This window comes from Dermacentor silvarum, chromosome 1 (genome assembly GCF_013339745.2).
Source record: "Dermacentor silvarum isolate Dsil-2018 chromosome 1, BIME_Dsil_1.4, whole genome shotgun sequence".
NCBI classification, from domain to species: domain Eukaryota; kingdom Metazoa; phylum Arthropoda; class Arachnida; order Ixodida; family Ixodidae; genus Dermacentor; species Dermacentor silvarum.
This window is the reverse complement of record NC_051154.1, coordinates 7,210,314-7,237,526: the sequence shown is the minus strand read 5'-3', so window position 1 is coordinate 7,237,526 and position 27,213 is coordinate 7,210,314. Positions and strand designations below refer to the sequence as shown.

General features: G+C 47.8%; 1 protein-coding gene across 1 annotated transcript in view; it reads right to left on the bottom strand.

The window, feature by feature from the left end:
- Positions 1–341: 341 nt before the first annotated feature.
- The window catches only part of LOC119456360 (structural maintenance of chromosomes protein 3-like), a 248,837-nt gene continuing 221,965 nt past the window's right edge, over positions 342–27,213 (bottom strand). Inside the window, 3 exon segments of the mRNA XM_037718076.2 lie at positions 342–2,084; positions 2,087–2,120; positions 20,295–20,401. Coding sequence (XP_037574004.1) covers positions 2,050–2,084; positions 2,087–2,120; positions 20,295–20,401 — 176 coding nt within the window. The 3' untranslated portion in view covers positions 342–2,049.

Below are 27,213 nucleotides of genomic sequence, written 5' to 3'. Positions count from 1 at the left end.
CTCCATCGAAATGCGGCCGCCGCGGCCGGGATTCGATCCCGCGATCTCGTGCTCAGCAGCACAACGCCTTAGCTGACTGAGCCACCCCGGCGGGTTTTTCTTTTTTTCATTCAAAGATGCTTTCGTCTATGCATAAGCTAGCTGCTGCAAAGTCGGTCCTAGCATTAACTTGTGTCACCAACTGTCGGCAGCTGTTTGGGAGGGTTGTCGCGTGTTCCAGAGGAGTGGACTGTGAATAGATGTGTGTGAATAAGTACCCATCAGTGTGACGAGACGTGGTAGTCGGCATGAGTGAGTGTCAAATAATTTACCATGATCACAATACTAATCAGAAATAGACAACTTTATTTTCACGAGCTATAAAACAGCAGTTTCGGCAAAACTGCAAATGGTTTTTATGTTATATCACTGCACTATGAATGCACTATACAGGGTGTTTTTTTTTAGCTGCACCCAATTTTTAAAATTAGAAAAATATAAATCTTGGTCACGTTATGTTTACCATTCGAGTGTACGGATTGGCGGCCTCAAGATACAGAGCAATTTCCGCACTTAGGTGCGTAATTAGCGAAGTTACGCTAATTAACCTTCCAATTATCAACAATATGGGGCTACAGCAATTGAGTACTTTGGGGCCCGTCCTCGATACTACCTATTCCAACGATCAAATTTTGAATAGCGGAGTTCATGTGGGAGCTAGGCGAACAATTAGTTCCCCTTGGCAGGCTTCTTGAAACCGAAACTGGCCGCAAAAAGAGCGTCTGTGTCGTTGATGTCGCCCCCCCCCCCCCCCCCCCCCCGTTTGTCCACGTCTCCCCCACGAGCAGCTTGCGTTATCTCCTTGCTGTGTGCGGCGTTGGCCTGGCGCTTCAGTGCCGGCTAAAGTCCCTATATAAGAAAAGTACCGCCATCCTTTGATAAACGCCGCTTCTCTCTCTCCTGTATCTCCGATTGGACGATGATAGCGCGCGCTTTTCACTTCTTTGATATTTTCTTTTTTTCCGCCTCAGAGCCATGTTGAAAGTCCTCTGCGCAGCCGCAGTCGCCGGCGGCGGCGCGCGCCCGGCCTGAAAGCTTCAACGTGGACTTTCTAGGTGCGCCACCGTCTACTTGGCTTTCGCAAGCAAAAAGTAAAGAAAAAAGCAAGCGCTTTAGGAGAGGAGGCGGCGGAGGAAAGAGTAGATGGCGGTACTTTTCTTATATAGGGACTTTAGTGCCGGCGGCCGCCAAATTTACTTCGTCATTCCGTCGGGCGCCACGTTGCGCTGTTGCGCCAACTCCGCTCCTTGGGCTTTTAGATACTACAGTCACGGCATATCAGTCTGTAGCGTCGACTGCGAACGCCGCAGATAGCAAGGAGATAACACAAGCTGCTCGCGGGGCCGGACCAGCGCTTACCTCGGAGACGTGACGAAAGGCTGGGGGACGGCGACATCAATGACGCAGACGCTCTTTTTGCGGCCAGTTTCAGTTTCAAGGAGCCTGCCAAGGGGAACTAATTGTTCGCCTAGCTCCCACATGAACTCCGCTATTCAAAATTTGGTCGTTGGGATAGGCAGTGTCGAGGACGGGCCCCAAAGTACTCATTTGGTGTAGCCACATATTGATAATTAGAAAGTTAATTAGCATAACTGCGCTAATTATGCACCTAAGTGTGGAAATTGGTCTGTATCCAGAGGCCGCCAATCCATACACTCGAATGGTAAAGATAACGTGACCCAGATATATATTTTCTAATTTTAAAAAATTGGTGCAGCTAAAAAAAAAAAAAAAAAACCCTGTATGTAAGAGCGCTATGACACAATTATGGGTGTGTATTGACAGCTCTTCACAAAAGAGACAAGAGCCATGCAAGGTATAAAAACCTGATGTAGTCGTGCAGTATTAAAGAAAGGTGTGCTGCACATAAGGGAAGTGATGTTTTGTGAATCCTGACTGAAGGGTGACATCGAAACACAGAACTGTACAAAAGGCTTTCTGACCCTATACTAGCCTGCCCTCATGAAATAAACAACCAAATAATTTAGTCCATGGCTAAAGATGAGTGGCTTAGCCATGTGTTGTGTCATCTTCAACAAAGTCCGGGCCTCTTCCTTGGTCACAGCTTCAATGTGGCTCACCTGAAAAACAAGACATAGTTAACAACCATCACCAGCCAGAGGCATTACACATTATGACTAAAAAAAAGCGTAGAGTCTTTTGTCAAAGCCACAGCAAAAAGACTGCCTCTGACAGCGCTCAGTTATTATCAATGAGTGAAAAGGGTGTCTTGCAAATTACTTCAAATAGATCCTCTTTCTAGGTTTCCCAGACTATTTCAGTGAAAATTGCTTGACAAGAACACCTAACAAATGATAGCAATATAAAATAAACAATGCTGAATTCAAACCCAAAATACGATCACACTTCAGTTCCACAAGGTGTGCTCCAGACACAAGTTCTTGAGTGAAAAATATTGTTGTGATACTGAGTGAAGATTGTTGTGAACAGACGCCCAAGAGACTGGCGGAAAGGAAGATGGGCACCTAAGTTGTGAGCTGGTTTACAGTTTAGCGCACAAATCACACAGGGACAGTGTAGGACAGACGAAGCGCTCACCTTCCAACAACCGTTTACTTTCACAAGCATCACACATATATATAGGAAACACACAACAGTTTGCGCAAGCGCATTTTGTGCAATTTCATCAATCATGACATGAAGCATGAAAAATATCATCATCATCATCAGCCTATATTTTATGTCCACTGCAGGACGAAGGCCTCTCCCTGCGATCTCCAATTACCCCTGTCTGCGCTAGCGTATTCAAACTTGCGCCTGCGAATTTTCCTAACCTCATCATCCCACCTGACTTTCTGCCGTCCTCGACTGCGCTTCCCTTCTCTTGGTATCTTGGTATGAAAAATATGAAAGCACGAAAAAGCATGAATATGAAGCATGGAAAATTATGTGTGCAGCTCGCAAGCGGAGCGAAAAAACGCCTGTGCATGCAAAAAACGCCTGTGTTCCATGCATTGGGGGCACGTTAGAGATCCCCTGGTGGTCTAAATTCCCCCCACTACGGCGTGCCTTATAATCAGATTGTGGTTTTGGCATGTAAAACCCCAGAATATTATTTTTATTACAGGACGGAACAGTGTAAGCTTGTGCATGGACATTAAGCCAATAGAGGTTTAAAACTGATTTTGCACAGCACCAGCCTAACCGACAGTGTAGCAGAATCAAGACAGTGTAGCGTGTGCGTGGTATTTGCATGCACTTCATGACAATGCGCGACGAACATCGGGCTGCACGGTGGGTGAACACGAAATGCATCTGTGGCCTCAGCCACCCTGAGATATTAAGTACTCTTTATTTTAAATGGAGCCCGACACCTAAGCAAAAGTCTGTAAAGAAGCTTCTGCGCGCTGGTGCTTCAAAAAGAAAACAAAATTATTTCCGTTGAGATTCATTTTTTCGAATTGCCCAATAATTCAAACATTTTTGCGCCGTTGTCCGTGAGATGAGTAGGCTACTGTAAATGTGTTCCAGTCAGTTGCAAGTGGTTGCATTATTTTTCATAGCAGACAGAGCAGTTTGAGGTTTCAGTGAGTAGCTAGTATAAGCCTGCCTCATATAAGACAACACAAAGTAAAAAAATCAGAAAAAGAAAGTGCGAGCCTTACAGAAATAAATATGGCATCTAGTGCTTCTAATAAAACACCACCGAGCCTTTTGAGATTTGGCAAAAGTTGAGCAAGTCTACCATGGTGTGGACAGAACAGTTTGTTCATGCCAGAGGAATACTTCTCTGCAGACAGGTGGAGAAACTATATTCCATTCCAGTGAAGCAGTGCTGACCGATGTGGGAATGCGCGTGCATTAATGCACACGTCCTCTGATATCTCCGGAGCGATGATCACGTGTTTGCTCGCGGAGGGTAGCGGGAGAGGGAAGTTACACCACTCCTGCTGCTCTTCGCGCCTGGCCGCGACGCCGCAGCCAAGGCACCCGTGCCCTCCTTTCCCCTTTCTTTGAAACTGCAACTGGCTGTAACTCAATTGAGCTATGGAGACTGCCGCACGCCGTCCCCTGCAGCGCCCGGCCTTTGTGAGCGACTGACAGCCCCAGGGCCTGAGTACGGATCCACGCTAGGTGAGCTGAACCCTTATCTGCCGCTTGTGTGTTTGCACTATTGTGTGGTTTTTCGCCTCAGCCGTGGAGAACGCTCCGCCGCTGTGGTTTTTGTTTTGTCCATTTGTGTTTCTCTTGATGGTGTAGCTAAGGTAAATAAACCCTTACGTTAAAGACTCACCCTGTCCCCTCGTCTGAACCTGCCGTGGTCGCAACTCACTGTGAGCCGCGGGTTAGGGGTCTCTGACTGTTTGGGCAGCTGTGAAAGTGCTAGCGAGCAACTGCCGCTCCGCTGGTGTGGTGTGATCCAGAGAAGGGTCAGGTGCACCTGCACGAACTTGAGTAATACCCCTATTTTGGCAGCAGCGACGAGTGTGTCGGAAGCATCCTAATCTGGTTCTGCCTTCATCGCAGGGAACACCCACGCAGCCGCACTAGGCGCCAGCATTGATTCATCCTGCAGCCTGCCGGTGTGAAAACACGGACTACGCTGGACCCACCTGGTTCAAGAAGGCGGCACTGTCGGCTGCGCAGTGACCTGCTACGTTGGCTCCCCGTGACCTTTTACACTACAAAAGGAGCACCTTCGTCGACTTTCGGCATTGGCAGTAGCAACGAGCGTCGGAAGCATCCTAATCTGGTTCTGCTTCATCACAGGTTAGTGCAAAGAACACATTAATCATACGCATGATCTCGTCGCTTGTCGCTGCTGCTGCAAGTGTTTCGCCAACTTTTGCTGTTTTTCGTTTTGTTCGCCAACTTATCGAGTATGTTCTTTGGCTGTAAGGGCACACACGTCTAAAAATGACTGGCAAGGAAGTGGCAACGCTGAAAGACGATTTTAAAGCTGCTGTCGCAAAGTTAAGAGAAAACCAAAGCTGAAATCAGGCTATTTTGTGAGATGATAGAGTGGGAAATGCGAAATGAATTCGACAACTGAAGAGCGAAAGGAAAGGCTTCGTTAAAAGCCTAGAGTTTGCACATGACTCTATCAAAGAGCTTGAGGGAAAACTAAATGCGGAAATCACTAAAAACAACAACCTTGCTGCTGAAAATGAGACCCTTCCATCAATTCGCACCAGTCTGGAAAGTAAAGTGCTCGATTTGGACAAGCGACTTTTTCTGTCCGAACAATACTGAAGAAAGGCCAACCTAGAAATACAAGGAGTCGTCAAAAGTGACAGCGAATCTGTGGTTGACAAAGTCTCAAAGATACGAAGCAATCAGTGAGTCAGTTCAAGAATGTGACATTGAATCCTGTAATCGGGTACCAACACAAAAGAGATAAGTCGAATATTATAGTTTGGTTCCGGTCTCGAGCCAAACGTGACACTGTCCTCCAGAAAGCCAAGAAGATGAGGCTGAAAAACACTGACATTGGAGTGGAAAATTCTGATCCTGTTACATAAATGAGCACCTCTGCCCGGCACAAAAGAAACTGCTTGCTTTCGCTGTTAAAAAAAAGTATGCACATCAATGGAAGTCTGTGTGGTCACAGAATAGAAAGATTTTCATGAGGCAATTGATGGCTCGGCAGTAGTGCCGATAACCAGCGAGTTGGACCTTATCAAGCTTTTCTCGCTGGAAAGCAGTCCTGCAGAGCCAGCAACAGGCGATAATCACAGCTCACCTGGCAACTGAAATCCGGCGTCTTTCTGCTCTGTGATCACAAAACAACTAAACAAAAATGACCTATCACGAACTAGCCCACCCACAACAGGTGAAGCTAAAAGACCCAAACTGTGAAACCACTTTGCACCTTAACGCCCGCTCGGTAGGTAACAAGCAAGACGAAATCGTTCTGCTTCTAAAACAATTATCTTTAGAATTTACGGTTTTTATGCTCACTGAAACGTGGTATCAAACTGATAGCAAGATGCTAGAGCTGCCTGGTTACAAAATGTTTTTTCTAAACAGACCTAACAAACGTAGTGGCGGTGTCGCTATCTATACTCTCGCGTGCAAAGGTGTCACATTCTGCCTAATCTTAGTGATGTTACCGATGATTATGAAGTTCTAACATCAGAAAATCGAAATCAAATCACTTCAGTGGTATACGACCGCCCAAATGGTAACATGAAAAATTTTACTGATTATTTCGAGCAGATGCTAGAATTTGCGTCACTATATAAACGTTCGCTTTTGTGCAGTGGTGATTTTAATATCAATATTCTTGACCATAACGCTACTGTACAGGACTTCAACATGAAGATTCTCTCCTGTGGATTTGTCAACTTAATAGAAACAGCAACACGTGTCACATGCACTACTTAGTCGGCATTAGATCTAGTAATTACGTATATTGAACCGAGTATGCTCTCTTCTGATGTGAGCGATCCCTGTCCGGTGTTGTCGTCTTTCGGAATGAGCATGCTAAGTGAAACAAAGTGAAAGAGTCTATTACTGTGCAGCACATAACAGATGCCACTTTGGAAGCATTTAAGCACGACATAATGAACTTCGACTGGTCCCATGTGCTGCAGAAAACTGATGTCAATGATGCGTACAACCTTTTTTTTCACCATTTCCTTCATTTGCATTCGAAGCACTTTCCGCTAGAAACGTACACGATAAAAAGATAAGAAAAACCGTGGGTAACAAGAGAATTTTCAATGTGATAAAGGACAAAATCGTCTTTATCAAACGTTCCTTCAAACACTTGCAGAGGATACACTCCTTCACTTTAAAAAGTTAAGAAACCGATTAAACTCTGAGCTACGGAAAGCTAAACATCTATTATCGGCTCTTTTCTAGCGTCAGTTCAAGGAGACCAGATATTGCCTCGAAAGCTTTAAACGATGTCCTAGGTCCCGTGCGAATAACTCTGTCAGAAAATCTATGCTAGTACAGTGTAGACTGCTTATAACGTAAGTCGCCGGACTCGTGAATATCTGCACTATAACCAAAACAACGATTTTCAAGTCCTGCACATATGGAAAACATGTAGACCAAGTAGCCGCGCGTATCCGGAAATCGAAGCGTGCGACTAGAGTTTTGCATCCGTTTAAATTTACGAATGTTGAAAGGTTAGTCCAAGTATCCACGATCTTCGCATGAAGCAAAGTAATAAATTAAAAAAGTCTCAGTTTCGCCCGAAAGGCGAAGCATCAATTGCCATAGCAAATTAGTAGAGAGCTATAAGCAGTAGGGATAGTTTTATCATCTGCATAAACTGGACACATTCCCTTACTAACTGAACTAACAAGCGTGGTGTCAATGCGCACAAGCAAACATGAATAGACTCGATGACTACAGACAACCACTGTTAAAACGTGGGCGTGGGGAAACGCGGCCGCCGCAGCGAGCGAAGGTTCGTGCGGTCTATCGCTTCAACGAAACTGAGCGGCGTAATCCACAGAGCCGTGGGATTGCTTTCAAGATACCGTGCACGCGACAACACCGCAGCCCGGCACAGCCGAACCATTGTTGGCATAGTAAAGCCCCCCTCCCGCGCTTGCTCCTTTCGCGTGGGAGATAGCGTCGCCATTCCCCTTGCGCCCGTTGCAAGATACGCATTTGGTGCCGCAGCACAGCGTCGCCCCCCCTCCCTCCCACACCCTTTCGCGTGAAGGAAGTCGCGTTTGCTCTCCGCTGTGCGTTCGCTCGCCGTAAAGGCGCCATCCCCCACGCGCTTTCACTCGCACATATGGCGTGCGGCGACGATTTTATCGCCCTTGGACTCATGCTTCACGTCTCATGCTCCTCCTCCGCATCGCCCTCGTTGATCTCTCTCCCATCTGTGGGTGCACCTCGTTGAGAAGCGTGCTCGCTACCGCCCTTTTCAGCGAGACTTTCCCGCGGAACCCGCATTATAACCGGTATTTCGTCTCACACGGCTGCACTGTAAGCGGTATGCGTTGTGGGGATGCGCGACTCTCAGCGTCTCCTGTAATCCCTTTTCCGCATGGCTAAGCGCCGGCGGCGGTCGTAGTGGTTGCGGCGCATTGTGAGGGATGGCGCGAGTGTCGCGATGCCAACGCCACCGAACGGCGGGGTGATTTGGGAGAAAAAGGTGGAAGGCGCTTCCTCTTTGGTTTGGGATCGTCGACCACACGCACGAACGCTTCACATGTGCGCCGGCCCGCTTCGCGGGACTCTCGCGAGGCTAAGAGCAGACACCGGTATGGACGAACACGGATCGTTTGAACGCGCCACCGTTCGTGTGATCGTACACGTGAACGACTAGGTGATGGTGTCATAGCATGGGACAACATATTCGCTCGCTATCCGGTTGCGGTGAGTCGACTTCCTTGATTTGTCGCAGGCCCATGTGAATGTTCTATGCATAGTAATTTCGCTAGCGTGCATTAGTGTATGAAAGGTGCAATAATGCCCTTTTGATTGTTTGCACTACTGTGTTGTCAATCCTTTGTCCCAAGAGCATGTGCAAGACCCCACACCTGGCTGCCCAACGTGGGCTCTTGGGGCATTGGACGATAATTTTAGCAGTTTTGCTCGGTTCGAGACAACCTTTGTTTCAACCGAAGCGTATTCCTAGCGTGAATTTTGATCGCTAGTGTCGGCGGCGTGCTTTCTTGAGCGAGGCGACGGTTGCTGTAGTGTGTTTGAACTTTTCAACATGCTAAGCCTTTTCGCGAGTGTTTTGAAGTACACTCATCGTACGAGAGCCACGTGGTCTGCATCCTGGGAGAGCGAGGCCTAGTACCCCGGAGCATTGGTAAGCCTGAAGTGAGACGGAAGCCTCGTGGGTGGTCCGAATTTCTTACATAAATAGCTTCTTCTATATCTTTGACTTCGGAAGTCGTGGCTCAGGGAGCCGGGTGGCCGCAGGCCACGGGTGCCGCTACGGTTGACTGGTATTTGAGCCTGGCACCAGGCGCTCCGACACCGCGTCTGGGACGGTGGGCGCCGTCAACTCGGATGCTGTGTGCTCCGAGCGGGTAGGACCACCTCACAGAGCTAACGTCTCCTCGCGGCTGCCTGTTGTGCCCATTTTGGTGATGTTTTTTTTTGGATGCCGGTTGTTGTCAAAATAGCGATGCATTAGGCCTAAGGCTTTACAAAGCCGCCTGTCGCATGTTGAGGGACACAACCTGGTGTACCGTGGTGTTGAGGTGTCGCACATTGTTTCAGTCATTAGTTCGCCTCGCACAATTGAAATTACTCGTTCGACTCAAGAAAGCGAGCTTTGTTCACGTGAACTTAGCATCTGAATAGCCGCCCGAAATTTTGCTAGCCGAATTGAACATCGTACCACGTGGGCGACGCGTATACAGAATTCCTCTCCCTTGCACAACTTTAGTGTTTGTAGAGTGCATTGAGTGTACACAGCGTGAGCGGAGTCACCCCTGGTTTGCTGTCACCTGCACATCGTCAGCGCTGCTGCCCCGACTACAATTGAGCTACCCCAGGCGATGGAGAAGCCTGTGGCCAGTTCGGCGCAGCGATTTCGGCGGCCACCTGTGTCCTGCTCGCAACCCTCGCGGCTGGGAAACGAGCTGGCATCACCAACGGCTACAGCGGCTCTCGCCGGCAGGCGCGTTGGCGCGAGCGACGCTTGCTCGTGCCGACTTCTGCGTCGCCGTTTCCGGAGTCTTGGGCTGGAGTTGTGCCATCGAATCTGCAGAGGTGGTGCTGTGACCAACGGACACCAGTGGTGAACCCCAGAGACAATCTCGGCTCGCATGTTGTGGATAACGTGTGTGGACATTTTCTCGGCGCGGCCACTGTCGCATGTACTAACTTTTGTTCACGACACGTGCGTTGATAGACCGTGTCACATGTTTCACCGGAGTATGTGTAGTGATTTAAGGTTGGGGGGAAGTAGGGATGCGTGACTCTCACGCGTCTCCTGTAATCCGGCTTCCCCGTGTGACTAAGCGCCGGCGGCGGTCGTAGTGGTTGCGGCGCATTGTGAGAGATGGCGTGAGTGTCACGATGCCAACGCCACCGAACGGCAGGGTGATTTGGGAGAAAAAGGTGGATCCTCTTCAGCTTGGGATCGGTGAGCGATGCGGACGTCCCGCGCGTGCGCCTATCCACACTCCACGAGACCATCTCACGTGCTGGGAGCAGGGCACCGTATGGACGAACAGAATCGTTCGAACGCACTACCGATCGCGTGACCGTACACGTGAACGACTAGGCGATGGTGTCATAGCAGGGGCGAACCTATTCGCTCACTATCTGGTCGCGGTGAATCGGACTTCCTTGATTTGTCCCGCGCCCATGTGAATGTTGTATTGGTAGCAATTCGGCTAGCGTCTATTAGTGTATGAAAGGCAATAAATGCCCTTTTGATTGTCTGCACTACTGTGTTGTCGTTCCTTTGTTCCAAGAGCCCGAGTGAGACCCCACAGCGTATACATGGAGTGCTATGGGAAAATTAACGGAGTCTGAAAAGACCGTACTATATCCGGTCCTGCACTATAAGCGGTTAAGTTATAAGTGGTCTATACTGTAAATGGCAATGAATAAGATGGAGGGCACTTGCAGAATATTTTAACAAACATAATTTATTAACATTTCTTCATCTCAAGACCTTAGGGACACTACATCTCCACTTATCCTACACCTCCCCTTTTTCGAGCCTACTGATGCAAATGAAGATTATAACGTGTACATGGGAATTAGTAACACCAAAGCCTTAGATATCAATAGCATGCAGATGAAACCATTGAAATATGTGTTACCTATAATTTGTCCCTTGATTTCACACATCTACTATCTTGCATTTGAGTGCGGAGTTTTTCCAAACGCAATAAAAACTGCAAAAGTATCTGTCATTTTTGAAGGGGCGACCAACATGTACCAGCAAATTATAGGCCGATTTCAGTATTCCCTGTGTTTTCTAAGGGTCTGGAAAAGTCATTTCTTCAAGAATAAGTATGTTTTTTTGACAAATAAGGTACTATCTGAGACACAATTTGGTTTCAGACCAGGTAAATCTACAGAAACAGCATTATTAACAATGAGGAAATTAGTCTGAACAATATTAATGAGAACTTGTATACGGTGGGCCTTTTCCGTGATTTTAGTAAGGCTTTTGACTGCTTAAATCATATGATTCTTGTTAACAAACTTAAATTTACGGAGTCCGTGGTAACCACTCACATTGCTTCAAGGATATCTCCAAAACAGAAGCCAGTCAGCGTCTTTAAAATGAACTTTCATCCCTTTTGTATATCATTTGTGGTGTCCTACAAGGAAGTGTATTGGAACCCCTTTTGTTCAATATGTACACCCGTGAGCAAAAGTATACGGACCAGGGTTGCGCGAAAAAGCCGATTTTTTCCTCTGCCTATGAACACAACTTGAAATTGAGGACTGCATCCAAACTTGGCATTGCAAACTTTTCAGTGACTCATCATTTCCACTTTATGCTTCCTAATTACGAAGAAATTCACTTTTTTCGGCGACCCTGTGGTCCGTATACTTTTGCTTACGGGTGTACATAAATGATATTGTAAGTACAGATCCTTCCATTGATTTTGTGATATATGCGGATGATAGCACACTTCTTCTTTTAGGCCCTAACCTTAACGATTAATTGAAATGTAATGACCTACTAATTAAATTGTATAGGTGGTCAAGATGAATAAAAAAAAATAAATCCTACAAGCAAGGCTATAATATTTCGCGCAAGAAACAAACCGGTAATACCGCACTGCATGCTTCACTTTGAAGATCACCAAGTAGAATAGTTGAAGTGCACAAGACTCTTGGAGTATATTTTTCGTGTTATTTAAACTGGGATTCCCACACTGACCTTGTCTGCAAGAAACTCTCTTCGGTCTGCGGGGCTGTGTCGTGAAACTTTACCTTTGAAATGTAAATTACAATTTATTATGCACTTCTTCTTTCTCACCTTAACTACTGTAGTTTAGTATGGCCACAATGACCACAACAAACATAAATAAGGTTCTCATATTGCAAAACAAAATTGTTCAAATAATCGCCAATGTTGATAATACAACTATACCTCCAAGTATGTTTTTGAAGCACATAACATTGTCGGAGTTTCTCATTTGTATAACTTTAAGTTGTTACAAAAATGTATTTTTCGACGGCATCCATTGCCGATTTTTATTCTACTCTGGCATCTTTGGACATGCGTCGTGCTAACATATACACAAGAACTATTAATACATGGAATATACCACCTTTTCGCACTAATTATAAATTACAAATGTTGTCTTATAACCTGCCCCATGTTCTAAACACGTATAAACATACAATAGGATATACCAAAGCTGAGCTGCGGAAATATTTTGTTGAAATGTGATTTTATGTCCTCACCTGTAGATCTGCATGTTTTGCTTGATTATTAGTATTATTATTTCTGAACATGTGTATGACCATTTTAGCGTTTTGTGATTTGCAATTTTATTGTTCAAATTTTTTGCAATGATTACTAGACTTTGTATGCATAAATGGTGAATGTTCTCTTTATTGAATGTGACTATTGTATTGTGTGTGATAAAGATTTCCTGTACCATTCGTGTGCTACTGCTTTGGGGGTTTTCTGGACACAGTCAAGCTGCGCAGGCAGCTTTTTGCCAGAAATCCGTCCAGTTGAACCTGGAAAATAAACTTGTACCTGAAGACAATGGCTAGGTGCAGCTCACGAAAGTACTCCATTCTTTACAGACAGGATTCGTACATAAATCTGCCACAATTTCAAGGACAATTAAAGGATTTCCAGGTTGCTGAAGGTCAAAATTCAAGGAGTTGAAACAAATTTCAGTCACACATATAACTAAAATCTTATAGTTAAGCAGCCACTCAATAGCACACATGCTTTAAGAGCTTCAGGTGTCTATTCAAAGTCGAATTCCCCAATATAACGATGTAAATTGCCTTGTGGCCCATCATACACTTTGCTTAATGAGGGTTAGTAGTGTTTGGCTTCGCCCAAATATACTTGTCATGTTAAGCCTGAATCTCACTTTCCTCCAGGCCCAGCCTTAAAAACCAAGCCATGATGGCTGCAATCTAAAACCAACTCGCAAAACAACAAAAATGGCAGTGCGCTTGGTCGCTTGACCTGGCTTCGTCTAGCACCATGGTGGCAATGGGATTTAACGAGTGTCACCACGGGCTGTGAAAGGGCAGGCAACCACTTAGCGCATGAATCGAGATGACCCTGCTGATAAAAGATTGTCTATTGTATTGCCTAAATCGACTATTGTATTAGCTAAAATGTGGATTTATATTCTTAATTCTTCACTAAAAGTCGAGAAAAATGACCTTTGGCGTTCCACGTGGACAAAACATGAAGATACAGTGACCTATCACATTACCTTATACTAGAGTATGCTGTTCCTGGTCTTTTTATTAGTGAAATCTCGATATAATGAAGCTCAGGGGACCATGTCAAATTGTTCGTTATTATGAAAGGTCGTTTCATTTCACCCATCAGTTCATCAGTTTCACCGTATGAGCTATCCACAAAAACGTTGCTGGCTCTAGACCAATGCTGTTGCTATTTTCCATATTTTCCGCCGCCACGCACCCCCATATATAGAGTGGCATGCACTAACGAGACGCTGACGCTGAGAAAATCACCGACAAAGAGCTCCATGTTGCCTATCAAGCGTGATGTTTCTTGTTTGTTTGTTTTTCACATTCCTTGTCGTAGACACCTCACTGTCCCGCCCGAAGCGAAGCGGACACCATCCAGAAACTGGGACTGTGTGGCATCCCTACGAGCACAAACATAGGCGCCGACTACAGGGGCTCTGCCCCCCCCGTAGTCGCGCCTATGTCTGGCAAAGCCCCCCCCCCCAGCGATACCGAGACCCCCCCCCCCCCCCCCGCTCCTAAAATGTCATTACCAGAGTCCTGTTACCCAATTCGTTTATGGTTTCCTTTTAGAGGCCTATACCTTTTCCCTTAAATGTTATTTTGGCTAAAAGCTAACTGCATCATTGTTGACGCGGACGTGCGCAGCTCTTATTCATACTTTCGCTTTATTTCTGAAAATTTGACAGTAGGAAAACAAGTGCATTAGAAGCACCAACGGCGGCTACCTCATCAGTATTTTTTCACTTCAACAGTTATTTTAATTTCCAGTGTGAACACCATGCACAGACACATTATATTTCAATTTGTACACAGGACAAGATTATTATATCTTTAAAGAGAAATAGGTCGCCAACTTACAATTTTTCTAATGATATGGATAGCCTATGCCTTGAGAATGAATAGCTGCTATATGTTCAACTCGCAACAAAGTACTTTGCGCCCTTTTTTGACACTGAAAAAGACCTGCAGTTTTCATTGATCCTTCGAGCAGTCTTTTATCAACGCTGTGGGAAATGCACATGAATGATATGTGTCTCAGCGTTGCTTCTCTTTCCAGTAGCTAATGCTAGCGACTCAGAAAAAAAAACAACAACTTATAATTTAGAACATTTACTGGGGATGGAAACCTCGCAATGTACATGCAGAGGTCATAAATACATAATTATATAACTTAGTAACCGAAGGGAGGCCACATCGGATTCACTCGAAATCAAGATCAATAGCAGCCATGCGCAGCAGAGCTTTTATTAGGACTCAGAATAAAAAAGAAAGAAAAAGAGGCTGCAGTTTTGCCGGAAGACGAAGCAGTATTAGCAATAGCGAAGCATAAGGCAATTACACAAAGGAAGATTCTTCCCGTCTAAACCGTGTGCGAGCCGTACCCCCAACTTGAAATGGATGAATGGATGGATAACTTTCATGAAGCAATTATTTTTTTTTAAAATCTACCCGAGAAGCATCGCATTCAGCGCTGATTTCGATTGCACTCCACTGCGAATTTTTCCACGCAGCGTACTGTCCGTGCGCTGGAACTGTATAAAAAAGATCAGTTACAACGTAAGAAGACAGGAGAGGCGCCCCACCCTGATCACTGAAGCGCAGCAGCCAATAGCCACCACGAGTAAGAAATAGTCCCGCTGATGCGACTCCGGCCCAGCTCGAAGCGCGGGCTGCCATGTCCTCTGTCGGCGGGGTCACCGGCCGTCCGTCTTATGACGTCAGTCGAGAGTGTGCGACCATTGGTGGATTCTCGTGTGCATCCACCTATGAGGGGCAAATGCCGCTGCCTTCTAAAGTTGTACATGACTATAGATGGCGAGAGGAGGTGATCGCGTAGGTTTAAGGCGGATTTTATACGTCGGAGTTGGAGAAATTTGATAAAATGGCCAGTCCCCATGCAAGGCTCGTCAAAATTGCGCAAAAAAGTGTGGCCCTAACACAGTCTGTACGTTGGTTATATCGTTTATATGATTGTAGTAACATTTACTACAAACATCATGTAATGCATTGACCATGTAAACCTGTCTTTATCTCGCTGGATGATTACGAGCAGTCTCTATCACAACGTCGGCAGCGGGGGCGAACGGTTCGTACAGCCATGCGATTCACCGGGAATCCGAAAATTAGATTCATCATCATCATCACCTGCATATTTTTCTGTCCACTACAGGACGGCCTCTGCGAGCGATCTCCAATTACCCCTGTATCTTAATTTAGGCTATGTGATCTGCAACACTTGGGGTGCGGAAGAACTGCCTAGGAAGGAAGACAGCGCGCATGAAGTTAGCAGCCTTCCCTGCTCGCCCTTGATCATTGCACCCCCCAATGATTACGAGCAAATGGATACAGCATGTGAGCTGCGTAAGCGTCAACCGTGTACAGTCATTCGCAGCTGCGGCAGGGCTAGACGATAAGATGCGTTCTCTCTCCTCCCATGCGCACATTTGATCACAGTAACCTCTAACTACCCGAATATTGAGCGCTGTGGGAAGATAATGTCCATCAAGCCACCATACTTTTCGGCTCAGCTTTACGGGCCTTTTCTTGCACTCACAGAGTATGGGTCGCTCACTCATACGACTTTTGGATTTTATACGGAATATCACGGTGAAGGCGACAGCGAAATTTGCCTGGAGTGTCATACAATTGCTGTCGCACTAAAAGGAGAAATAGAAAAACCGGCGTCGAGCTCGCTTCTACTGCAACTGCAGGCCTTGCATTGTGCACCGGCTACAAACGCAGCATGAGCACCAACGACAAAACCAACAGTGGGCACATCGCTTATTCGTACTTCGCCATAACCTGTATGACACTGAAAAGGAAGCGTATTTCCACTGTATAAGCACCAGCGGAAACATAACACTGGGGCACGCGGGAGACAGCGCACGTTGAAGGGACCAGCCATCTAGGATGGCCCAATCTGAAACACGGCGTAGATTAACTCCAAAATAAAGCGCGTGACCTGCGTATGTATGGCAGAGGCCGGAAAAGTGGAAGTTGAGGACCCGTGTGCTCTAGCTGCTAGGCAAAAGAAAGACTCCACGCCGCTATCCAGAAGGTTGTGGGAATCCTCGGATCCCATAACCTCCGCACGGGCAGCGACAGTCGCGTCAAGCGCATGCGTGCCAGGGAGAGGGGAAACTTTCCTTCCGCGGGCAGCGCGCGGGAATCGCAGTGCTATCAGCGCCACCGGGTGGGTCACGTGAGATTCCGCTGATATCGCCCGGTCTCTTTGCTCTCCAGCAAGCGGGCGACGGCGGAAGTCTCCGCCGCCGCCCCCCCCCCCCCCCCCCCCCCCCCCCGTATTCCTCCCCAGTTGGTAAGGTCGGAAGCCCTTCTTTACCTAGTGTATATTCTCTTCGAGGGAACCCTCAGCGATGTCAACTATAGCTAGCTGACCTGCTCGAAGTGTTAGTTGCCAGTCGTAATAAATGCTTTCCGAGTGTACACGTGGTTGTCGTCTATTGTTCCTCGAGCTTGTACCGGACCGCGGTTGATGCGCAGGCATGCGCCAACCGCGGGGCTCGGTGTGTAGAGGCAGAGGGCCGTTGGCATCCCCCCTTATCCCGACATTTTGGCGTTCCCAACGTGGGGCAAGCTCTTGGAAAACGGGACGACGATCTGTCCGGACCAGCGTTAGGCCTCAGCCGAAGGCGTGATTGCTAGCTAGATTTGTGTGTGCTTTCTTGAGGGCGAGTTAACGCTGCGCCAGTGTCGCCGAACTCGTATAGACGCTGAGATTTGCAGCAAGTTTTCTTTTAAGAGTACGCCCGAAGCGAGTGAGTGCAGCAGCCGGCGCGGTGGTCGATTTTCCCCTGTACATATGTAAACAACCTCCTTTCTGTATCTTTGGCTCTGGAGCCGGGCGCCGGAAACGCTGGCTAGGACGTCAGCGGGGCGCAGTCCCAGGAGTCTGCTCGGAAGCTGCGGGTTGAGCAGCGAGGTGGGACCACTTAGCTTGGCCTGCATCTCCTCGCGACGGCTCATTGGAACCCTTTATGGGTCTTTTGTGGCATTGGCATCCGTCATGGACGCGATTAGGCCTAAGGCTCTGCGGAGCTGCCGGTCGCATGTTCGAAGACGACCATGCCGTGACATTTAGCGGGTGCAACCGGATTCGCTAGTTCTACTATACTCGCCCGAGCGGAGAAACCTCGTTAAAAATAGAAAGCTTATTTTGTTCAGAAGAACTCGATATTTTGCGGGCGGAATAACCGAAATCTCGGGGGACCAGAGAGCGCTTTGTTCATACGAGCATCGCCCACTTTCGCGCTGTATCGGACCGGAAAAATTCGGTCGAAGCGAATAACTTCATTCAAACGAACTGGATTGTTTTTTTTTTTCGTTGCCGCATAAAGCTATGCGGTAGACGGGTGGTTCAGCATCGTGTCAGACGGCCGACGCTGCGGCGGCCTCTACTGCCTTAATTCTAAGTGTTTGTGGAGTGCATTTCAGCGACTTTGCAGAACGAGTGAAGCCGCCTCGACTTGCTATTGCTGCCATGGTCCACGTCCCTGCCTACTGTCTTGGCCCCTCCCTGTTCGCGGCCCGATGCAGCAGCACATGGCAGCCACAATGAGGGAGGTCCACCATCATACACTCCCACGAGGATGCGTCGGTGCGAGGTTCATCGAGCCGGCGCGCGCGCCGCTTCGAGAAAGTCCTGACCCGCTGTTCCCGGGTGGACATTGCGGCGCGCATCTTGAGGGCAAGCCATCTTCAGCCCCCGTCATCGTCAACCACTGTGACGGCTGCCACATGTGGGCGGCCGCCACACAGGACTGTACTGCCTATCAACGTGGATTCGGACATTTCCTACCGGAGTTTACCATCGCATCTGCCCGGATACTTTGTCAATGCCGTCGTTCCAGCGATTTCTCCGCCGTAGGGCAATATTTAAGGGTGGAGGGATGTGGGAATCCTCGGATCCCATAACCTCCGCACGGGCAGCGAACGTCGCGTCAAGCGCATGCGTGCCAGGGAGAGTTGGGAGAGGGGAAACTTTCCTTCCGCGGGCGGCGCGCGGGAATCGCAAGCGCTATCGGCGCCACCGGGTGGTCATGTGAGATCCCGCTGATATCGCCCGGGTCTCTTTGGTCTCCAGCAAGCGGCGACGGCAGAAGTCTCCGCCGTCGCTCCCGTATTCCCGCACGTGGTTAGTTAACCACGTTCTTGCCGCGGCAAACGCCGCGGCCGTCCGTATTCCCCCAGTTGGCAAGTCGGAAGCCCTTCTATACCTAGTGTGTTATTCTCTTCGAGGGAACCCTCAGCGATGTCAACTATAGCTAGCTGGCCTGCTCAAAGTGTTAGTTGCAGTCGTAATAAATGCTTTCCGAGTGTACACGTGGTTGTCGTTTATTGTTTCCTCGAGCTTGTACCGGATCGCGGTTGATGCGCAGGCATGGGCCCACCGCGGGGCTCGGTGTGTCGAGGCAGAGGGCCGCTTGGCATCCCCCCATATTCCGACAAGGTTCCTCAGCTCACATGCTTCCATCAGTGAGTGACATGTACCGCCAGAGGTTCGATGAAGTACTTGACACAGTGCTGTCTTCGTTAAACAACAGGTATTAACCTGATATGTGACAGCAAAAGTCCCACATTGAGCAGCTTGCCATAGGGAAGTTCTACGGTGATAGCGTTCTAGTACGGTGACGACCTTGAACCATGACGCCTGATTTTGAACACTGATATGCTGATTGACATTTAAGCCAGCAAAGTCGGCATCATTGCACACATTCGAGGACGTCGTGCACATGTTTGCGGGGGGCCATGGCGAACACCGGCGAAACCTTTTGCCGGAAATGGCCAAGCTAAAAAACATTGTGTTGGCCATACCGGTCTCGTCGACCACATTCGAGAGGTCATTTTCTTGCCTTTGGCGACTGAAAATGTACTTGCGGTCGATGACTGGACAAGCCCGTTCAAACCATCTGGCAATTTTGCACGCCCACAAAGAACTTTCCCGCAAAATCAATTTGAATAAGGTTGCTGACGACTTCATTTCCAGATCAAGTGCCCAAACAAACACTTTTTCAAGGATGGTGAAATCATCGCATCAGACAACGAACTGATGTCTTCAATAGGAAAAAGGCACCACCTTATAAGTCAAAGCAAACCACCTGGCTTAGAAAACAATGCAAAAAGTTATACAAAGGAACGAAAATGGGCTACATAACAGCGCAAGCAGAGTGCCCATTTGGGTAAGGGAAGACGCGAGGGCGAGTCCGAATGATCAGATTTTCCAAATTAATGAAAGTCGTATGAACGAGATCTTACTGCAAGCTACAGAAAGCATAACACACAGTTGTATTTGCGACAACACAGGCTTGGTGCACTCGAACAATATTGCGGACGACCTGAACCCCCCCCCCCTGGAAGGCATTGCTGCACCTCTGCAGCCACATGCTCGCCATTTGAGTGCCTGTACACTGATCCTTATTCTGCGCATGTGGGGCCACACAATGTGTTCTACCAGCAGTTTTTTAAGCCAGCAGAAATTGACAGATGAAAAGAGTCTTCACTGCTCTCTTTGGTGGTGAAAACACATGCTGGGTTGTAGAAGCAGTGTGCATGAAGTCTGAATTAAACATCTCATTATTATTTAGTGCAACTGCCACAGAGTGCATGCAAGTATCTCTTGGTCTACAGCAAGCACTGTCCAAGGATGAAGCTAACTTTCAAGGCTTGTTGTGTATTTGATGTTCCACATAGGATCAATCAGCCAGCACATCAGTCGGCACACAGCAAATGAAGAACGGTGAACACTGCTAGCAAACGTGCAGTTGCAGAGACGCTCGTTTTAAATATACTATAAACACAAATTTAAAACCAAAGCAAAAATACAAACGAAGAAGGGATGAATTGATAATGTGCATGGTGTTCTTTGTTTGGTGCACAATAGAAGCAATGGTCACCTTGTTGCGGAACTTGACACCATAAAATTTGTCTGCCTTCTCCAGCAATTCGGGACGAAAGGTTGTCGTGATGAACTGTGCCCCACTGCAAAGCTCATGAATCATGTCTGAAACGAAAAGAAAAAAAAAAACAAACAAAAAAACAAAATGATCGATAATATACAGCAATCGTAATTCCCTTCCCTTGAAATTCTAATAGAAACCCATGCATTTAAATTCTTCTTTTAATGAATAAAAAATTTCCTGCAACTGGATACAATTACCTTTTTCTTACTGGAACATTACTTACGCCTTTGCACTGATATAAGGCCAAACTTTGCTAGTAACATGTCTGAGGCAGAGTGCAGATGTGGCCGCTCTACTTGTTTTGCTGTGCGCCCTTGGTTGTGTCGTCCCATAGGATTTCAACACAAACAGCCAAGTGCGGGCTGCAATAAACTGTTGCATAAGCACCATGCCGAGAGAGCGCTGCAAGCGCTCTCTATCTATCTAGTACAACACTGTACATCAGTATAGCTTTTTCATTGTATTTTGTTGTTTACAAGTGTCAGCTTGCATCCAGCAACAAGCATAATAGGAAATTAGAGGCTTGCAGTTCTCACTAAACGCTGAGCAATCGCCGAGCTTGCTGACTGCAGCACTTCATTGCAGCCATATGGTCCCCAGGCCACATGTGTGCTCAGTATTTCATTTCTTTTTTTTTGGTCCTTCTGTGGTTGCCTCCCCACTTGGTTAGTGCTTGCTGCAGGCCCGGCAGTCTGGGACTGAGCACCACAATTGGGAAATGTGTCTATTGGTTCAGTGCTGTGTACTCAACGCGAGAGCATACAACAGTTTGTCTCCCCCTTTGTTACACAGTGGAATCTCGGTGATACGACCTTCACGGGAACCGGAAAATAAAACGTATCATCCGAAATACATTGCTCCTATAAGACACTGGCAGGGAAACGAACAAAAACGTATTATCCCGAAAACCGTATTATGCAGAATCGTATCAACAAGGTTCCACTGTATTCAGGTTTTACTGTATATAGATCAAATTTTTTATAGCCTCATAGCATGAGTGTCAGCCGCACCGCTACCCTTGACACCAGGTGCTGCCTTCTAGTGAGGGCTGCGGGGACTGCAGTAGAGTGTACTAGAAATTCTGCGGAAGACGGGAGAAATGCGTGTTCGCGTGTTGTGTTTTTAGACTGCTTCTTGTAGCATCTACTGAGTTGTTTGTATTAGATGTGTTCTTACCGCATCTGCCGAGCGGGATTTACGAAGGTCTGAGTGGCCATGCGCCGTCATTGCCTGCACCAACAACCAGTGAAGGAGGAAGCTGCCCATGCTTTCCTCAGCCCTTTGACATTCACGGAGACACGAGAAGGTAGTGTTTGTGAAAAACCACCATTAGATAGTGGCCTAAACGAAAAATACTTCCTGCCCAGCAAATTTTTTCGGCTGGGTATTCATTTTCTTGCTGTAAACTAAGTGTGCGTCCTGCCTTCCTATACTGCGAGCCGACGACAACAGTGCCGTTTACGGCCTTTCGACGTTTTTATTTTGGGTATGCTCCACTCACTTTTCGGACAGAAAGCCCACGGAGGTCAACCCATACCCAGACCTGCGTTTTGGATATAAAAGAAAGGTAAGCAGAAAGCGTTCTGGTAGTGTGTTGACTTCGTAACTTGCGCAGCGATTGTCCCATTACAGCAAATAAACAATACTGCAAGGAACTTGATAGTTTTCGTGTCCTGTGTTCTTGATGCACATGAATGAACCGCATTTGAATACAGTGGAATCTCGTTGATACGACCTTCACAGGAACCCAAAAATAAGATGTATCGACCGAAAATCGTATTATCCAAAATACAATGTTCCTGTAAGACATTGGCTGGGAAAAGAACAAAAAATGAATGGTCCTGAAAAACATATTAAGCAGAATCGTATCAACGATATTCCGCTGTACTTTTGACCACAAGAAAAAAGAAGAGAAAAGGAAATAACCATATGACCAGCATGCACAAAAACAGGGCTGCATATGCGTCAGATCCTCACTTGATTTTTTTTCTTCTTTTTTTGTTCGGGCAATGTGTGAGTGCTTGAAGTGCTATAATTGTGCGATGCTCACATTCAGCTACATGAGAAGCATGTTTAATCAATCCTAACAGAACTGATGCCCCCCTCCTAGCAACGTTGTACATAGATACGCAAATTATTATGTGTTCTTTATTGACTGCGAGGGAGAAAATAATCCAGTGCCTGAAACTGGCTACACACGCGGTATAATGTAACGCTTCTATCTCTTGCACACTGCACTGGCCCACTAAATGGCTATGTTTAAATGGTTATGTTGCGGAGTGTGTGTGGTGTGAGTGTGAAATGCTGCTCATACTTGCTCCATGTCAAAGTAAACACATACCCAGGTAGCACATAGTCTTCAAAACGTCATATTAATGGATTCAACGTCTAAAACAGATTTTTGACCAAAATCGACCCATTAAGAACGTCGCAAGCTGGTCAGCTTAAAAACGAGGGGTGAATACGTTTTGAAAATGTTTTCATAAGACTAGCCGTATCCGTTCAATTACCTAGCGTACTGGGATTTCGAAGGCGCCGTTCTTGGTGGGAGAATTCTTCATTTATCGAGCGGCACTCGTGTCACTTGCTGCTGTATTCGCATTGCATTAGCATGAGTTCGGCTAGGAAAACGAAGCCTTTTGTGGTGTTGACCTCTCGTCAGAAAAGACGAAGGACAGAAAATGAAGTTGACACCGCAACAGGAAGTGTTTTACACCACGAAGAAATGCAGCGTGAATGCAGTACCATTGAAGCCGCTCTTTTTTCGACACGGACAACGGCTCCACAGCGACCTCTGAGCAGCGCTGCCAGTCAGTATACCGTGCTGGTGTTGGTGCTGATCCTTACAGTGCATCCACAACATCAATAGCTTTTGCTTTTTCATAAACTTTATCATTATCCAATCTTTTCCAATGATATCTTTCAGTGCCTTGCAGTCATTTTTCGTTGCCGCGATCCCCAGTGCAAAGGTAAACGACCGATATGTTGCTCTCATCGTTTTGTAAATCCATTCATACCACGCCCTATCGTTGAATGGAACCGCTTGTCATTGCACGTCGCTACTAAAGGAAACGTAGCAAAATTCGAAGAGCTGCTACACACTGGGTGCGCTGCCTGACCTAATTGATTTGTGTTTACTTTTTTTCGCATTTTGTTTTCACAGCTTCTTACAAATTCAGATGTAGTTTACCGATGACATTAAAATTTTTCTCCTGTTCCATTTTGTAAGCATTATTTATGTGCTGTATTTCTTAGGCTTTATTCATACTACGCATAAATAAAAGTATTGTGGGCATTTCTCAGTCACTTCTTCGTTGGCTGCACATGTTCATCATCATATCGGCTTCTTCGTCTTCATCGCTTGTGGGGACTCATCTTGAGACTGATCTGTGCCTTGAGTGTGATCCGTCCGCCACGTCTTCCCGGTGCATTAAAGGTCGTGTTAACGCTACGTCGCAAGTGGTGGAGGTTGCTCCTCGGTCCCCCGTCCTCTGCTCGCCCGCTCTACCTCCTGGAGCTTCGCTCAGGTCGCCGTTTGTGCCAGCTGTCCGCCAACATGCCGCAGGACGAGCACTCTGGCACTTCTACATCTACAATCTCGGCTCCACCTGCCGCAGCCTCTCCATCTTGGATCGTCAGTGGGCCCCAGCGCGACCCCCATCTGTTTGCTGGCTTTCGTGGTGAAGATGTGGGGATTGGCTTGACAACTACGACCGAGTGAGTTCTGCTAACCACTGCGACGAGGTGACGCAGCTACGCCATGTCTCCTTCTATCTCACGGGCGTAGCGAAGACTTGGTTTTTCAACCACGAGATCGACCTCACCGACTGGAGTAGTTTCAAACAGCAGCTCCGACAAGTTTTTGGTACTCCGGCCGTTCGTTCAGCCATCGCGAAGAAGGCACTCGACACTCGCAAACAACAACTCGGCGAGTCTTATACCTCGTACATAGAGGATGTCCTCGCTCTCTGTCGGCGCGTCAACGCTTCCATGGCCGAATCAGACAGAGTACGCCACATACTCAAAGGCATTGGGCCTCTCGCCTTCAATGCGTTGGCCTTCAAGGACCCGGCTACCGTCGCTGACATTGTAGCTACGTGCCAGCGCCTCGACGAACTCGAATCTGTCCGATTGCCGCCCCCGGACACCCCAGACAACAACCCTACCGCAGATCCCTCGTTGCGCGCAATGGTCCGCGCAATCATACGAGAAGAGCTGCAGTCTCTTGGCTTCTCGGCAGGTCCCATTCCTGCCCACGCCCCCAATAGCACTTTGCGGGACGTTGTCAAGGAGGAGTTGGCGTCTATGGCGGGTACTGCGTATACGGACCCTCTAGTCCCGAGGCCGCCACCAACGTATGCGCAGGTAGCCGCAGTTACCCCAGCCCTCGTGCCATCGATGCCTCCTAAACCAACGCAGACGCACTTGGCTTCGATGTCTACCAGCACACCTCAGCAACCTTACTTTCCACCATGGTGTCCAACCCGACCTATATGTTACTACTGTGGATATCGTGGCCACATTGCACGCTTCTGTCACAAGCGGCAGCGAGACGAGCGTCGCGGATTTGACGGGACGACTTTTCTGCTGGGGCCTCTGTCCAACGCCGTCCTTATGCTCCGCGTTCCGACCGCTCTCCATCGCCACCTGCAACCTCCACGACGGCTGCTAGCTACCGTCCGGCCAGACGCTGCTCGCCGTCACCCCTTCGTCGCTCTACGTCGCCACTTCGACCAGCTTCTCCATTCGCCGATCGTCGCCCGGAAAACTAAATTATGCAGCTTTTGGAGGAAAAGCTGCATTGCTCGACAGGACAGAAATTCCTCCAGCGCGTCTGCTTAATATGCTATCTGTTTTCGTTGAAGGAGTGCACGTGGAAGCTTTAATAGACACTGGTGCTAGTTTGTCAATTATTCACCGTGATTTGTGTTCGCGCCTCAGGAAAGTCACCACTCCTTATGATGGACCTACGCAACTCGCCGCTCAAGGGAACGCCATTCGACCTGCCGCCATGTGCACTGTTCGTGTCTACATTGATGGAATTCTGCATTATATACAATTCGCAGTGCTAAGTTCGTGTACCCAGCAGCTGATATTAGGATGGGATTTTCTTTCTACGGCGTCCGCTTCCATCTGCTGTCGGAAACGTGTTCTCCACATGACCGACACCGCCCATTCACTTCATACAGATGACTCACCGCTTCGCTTGCTTGCTGCAGAAGACACCGAGCTACTTCCTTGCCGTCAGAGAATTGTTGCAATCGCGTCGGGTGTCATTGAAAATGGTGACGTGTTCGTACAACCATCTGCGAACTGTCTCATAAGAGGGATAGTCTTTGCGTCAGGGCTGGTCCGGTTTGAGAATGGCTCCGCATTCGTCTGCGCTACCAACCCTACATCCGAAAAACTTCTGATCCCTAAGGGCACTACGTTGGCTTGCGTCACTAAATCCGAGCATCTCTCTGTTGTTTCTGTTGAAGCGGCTTCCTCTGAAGCTCCTTCTGTTGCGCGTTCCGCATCTTTCTCTGCCCTTGAATCTGCCATCAGTTCCGACCTGACCCCTTCACTGTCACAACAGTTGCTTGCTTTGCTGAAAAAGTATGAAGCTTCGTTTGACGCGCATGCCTCTTCATTGGACCAGACTTCCGTCATCACGCATCGGATAGAGACAGATGGCGGGTCCATTGTTTGCCGTCGACCATATCGCGTCTCTCTTGCCCAGCGGAAAGTCATTGAAGAAAACGTCGACGACATGCTGCAACGGAAGATAATACGCCCCTCCGCTAGTCCTTGGTCATCCCCAGTCGTTCTAGTTCGGAAAAAAGACGGCTCTGTACGGTTTTGCGTCGATTACCGGGCACTCAATAAGATCACGTGTAAGGATGTATACCCTATGCCTCGCATAGACGACGCCTTGGATTCACTGCAGAATGCCGAGTACTTCTCGAGTCTTGATTTGCGTTCGGGCTACTGGCAAATACCTATGCATGAGGACGATAAAGAAAAAACAGCGTTTTCAACACCAGATGGGCTATACGAGTTCAATGTAATGCCATTCGGACTCTGCAATGCACCCGCAACATTCGAATGCATGATTGACACCATTCTGCGTGGCCTGAAGTGGAAGACTTGCCTGTGCTATCTGGACGACATCGTTGTTTTCTCTTCCACCTTCTCTCAACACCTGCAACGCCTGGCCGAAGTTCTCACGTGCCTTGCCAACGCTGGCCTACAGCTGAACACGAAAAAGTGCCGTTTTGCCAGCAAGACAATTAAGGTCTTGGGTCACATTGTGAGCAAGGACGGCATTCGTCCAGATCCCGATAAGGTTTCAGCGGTTCTTCACTTCCCTCGCCCCGGAAGGGCCAAAGAGTTGCGCAGTTTCCTTGGCCTCGCTTCTTATTTTCGCCGCTTTATACGTGACTTCGCCTCAATAGCTGCACCGTTGCACAAATTACTCGGTTCTGGCGTTGCCTTTGAGTGGTCTCCCGAATGCGAAACAGCGTTTACCCATCTGAAAAACGCCCTCACATCTGAACCAGTACTTCGCCATTTCGATGAAACCGCACCCACACTCCTGCATACGGACGCTAGCGGTCATGGCATCGGTGGTATTCTCCTACAGCGAGATGAGTCTTCACGTGAGAGGGTCGTCGCTTACGCAAGCCGCGTACTGACGAACACCGAGAAGAATTATACCATCACTGAGCAGGAGTGCCTAGCTGTCGTTTGGTCGGTACAGAAATTTCGACCGTGTCTTCACGGCCGCCATTTTACCATCGTTACGGACCACCATGCCTTATGTTGGCTTTCCACGCTCAAGAACTTGACCGGACGCCTTGGTCGCTGGATT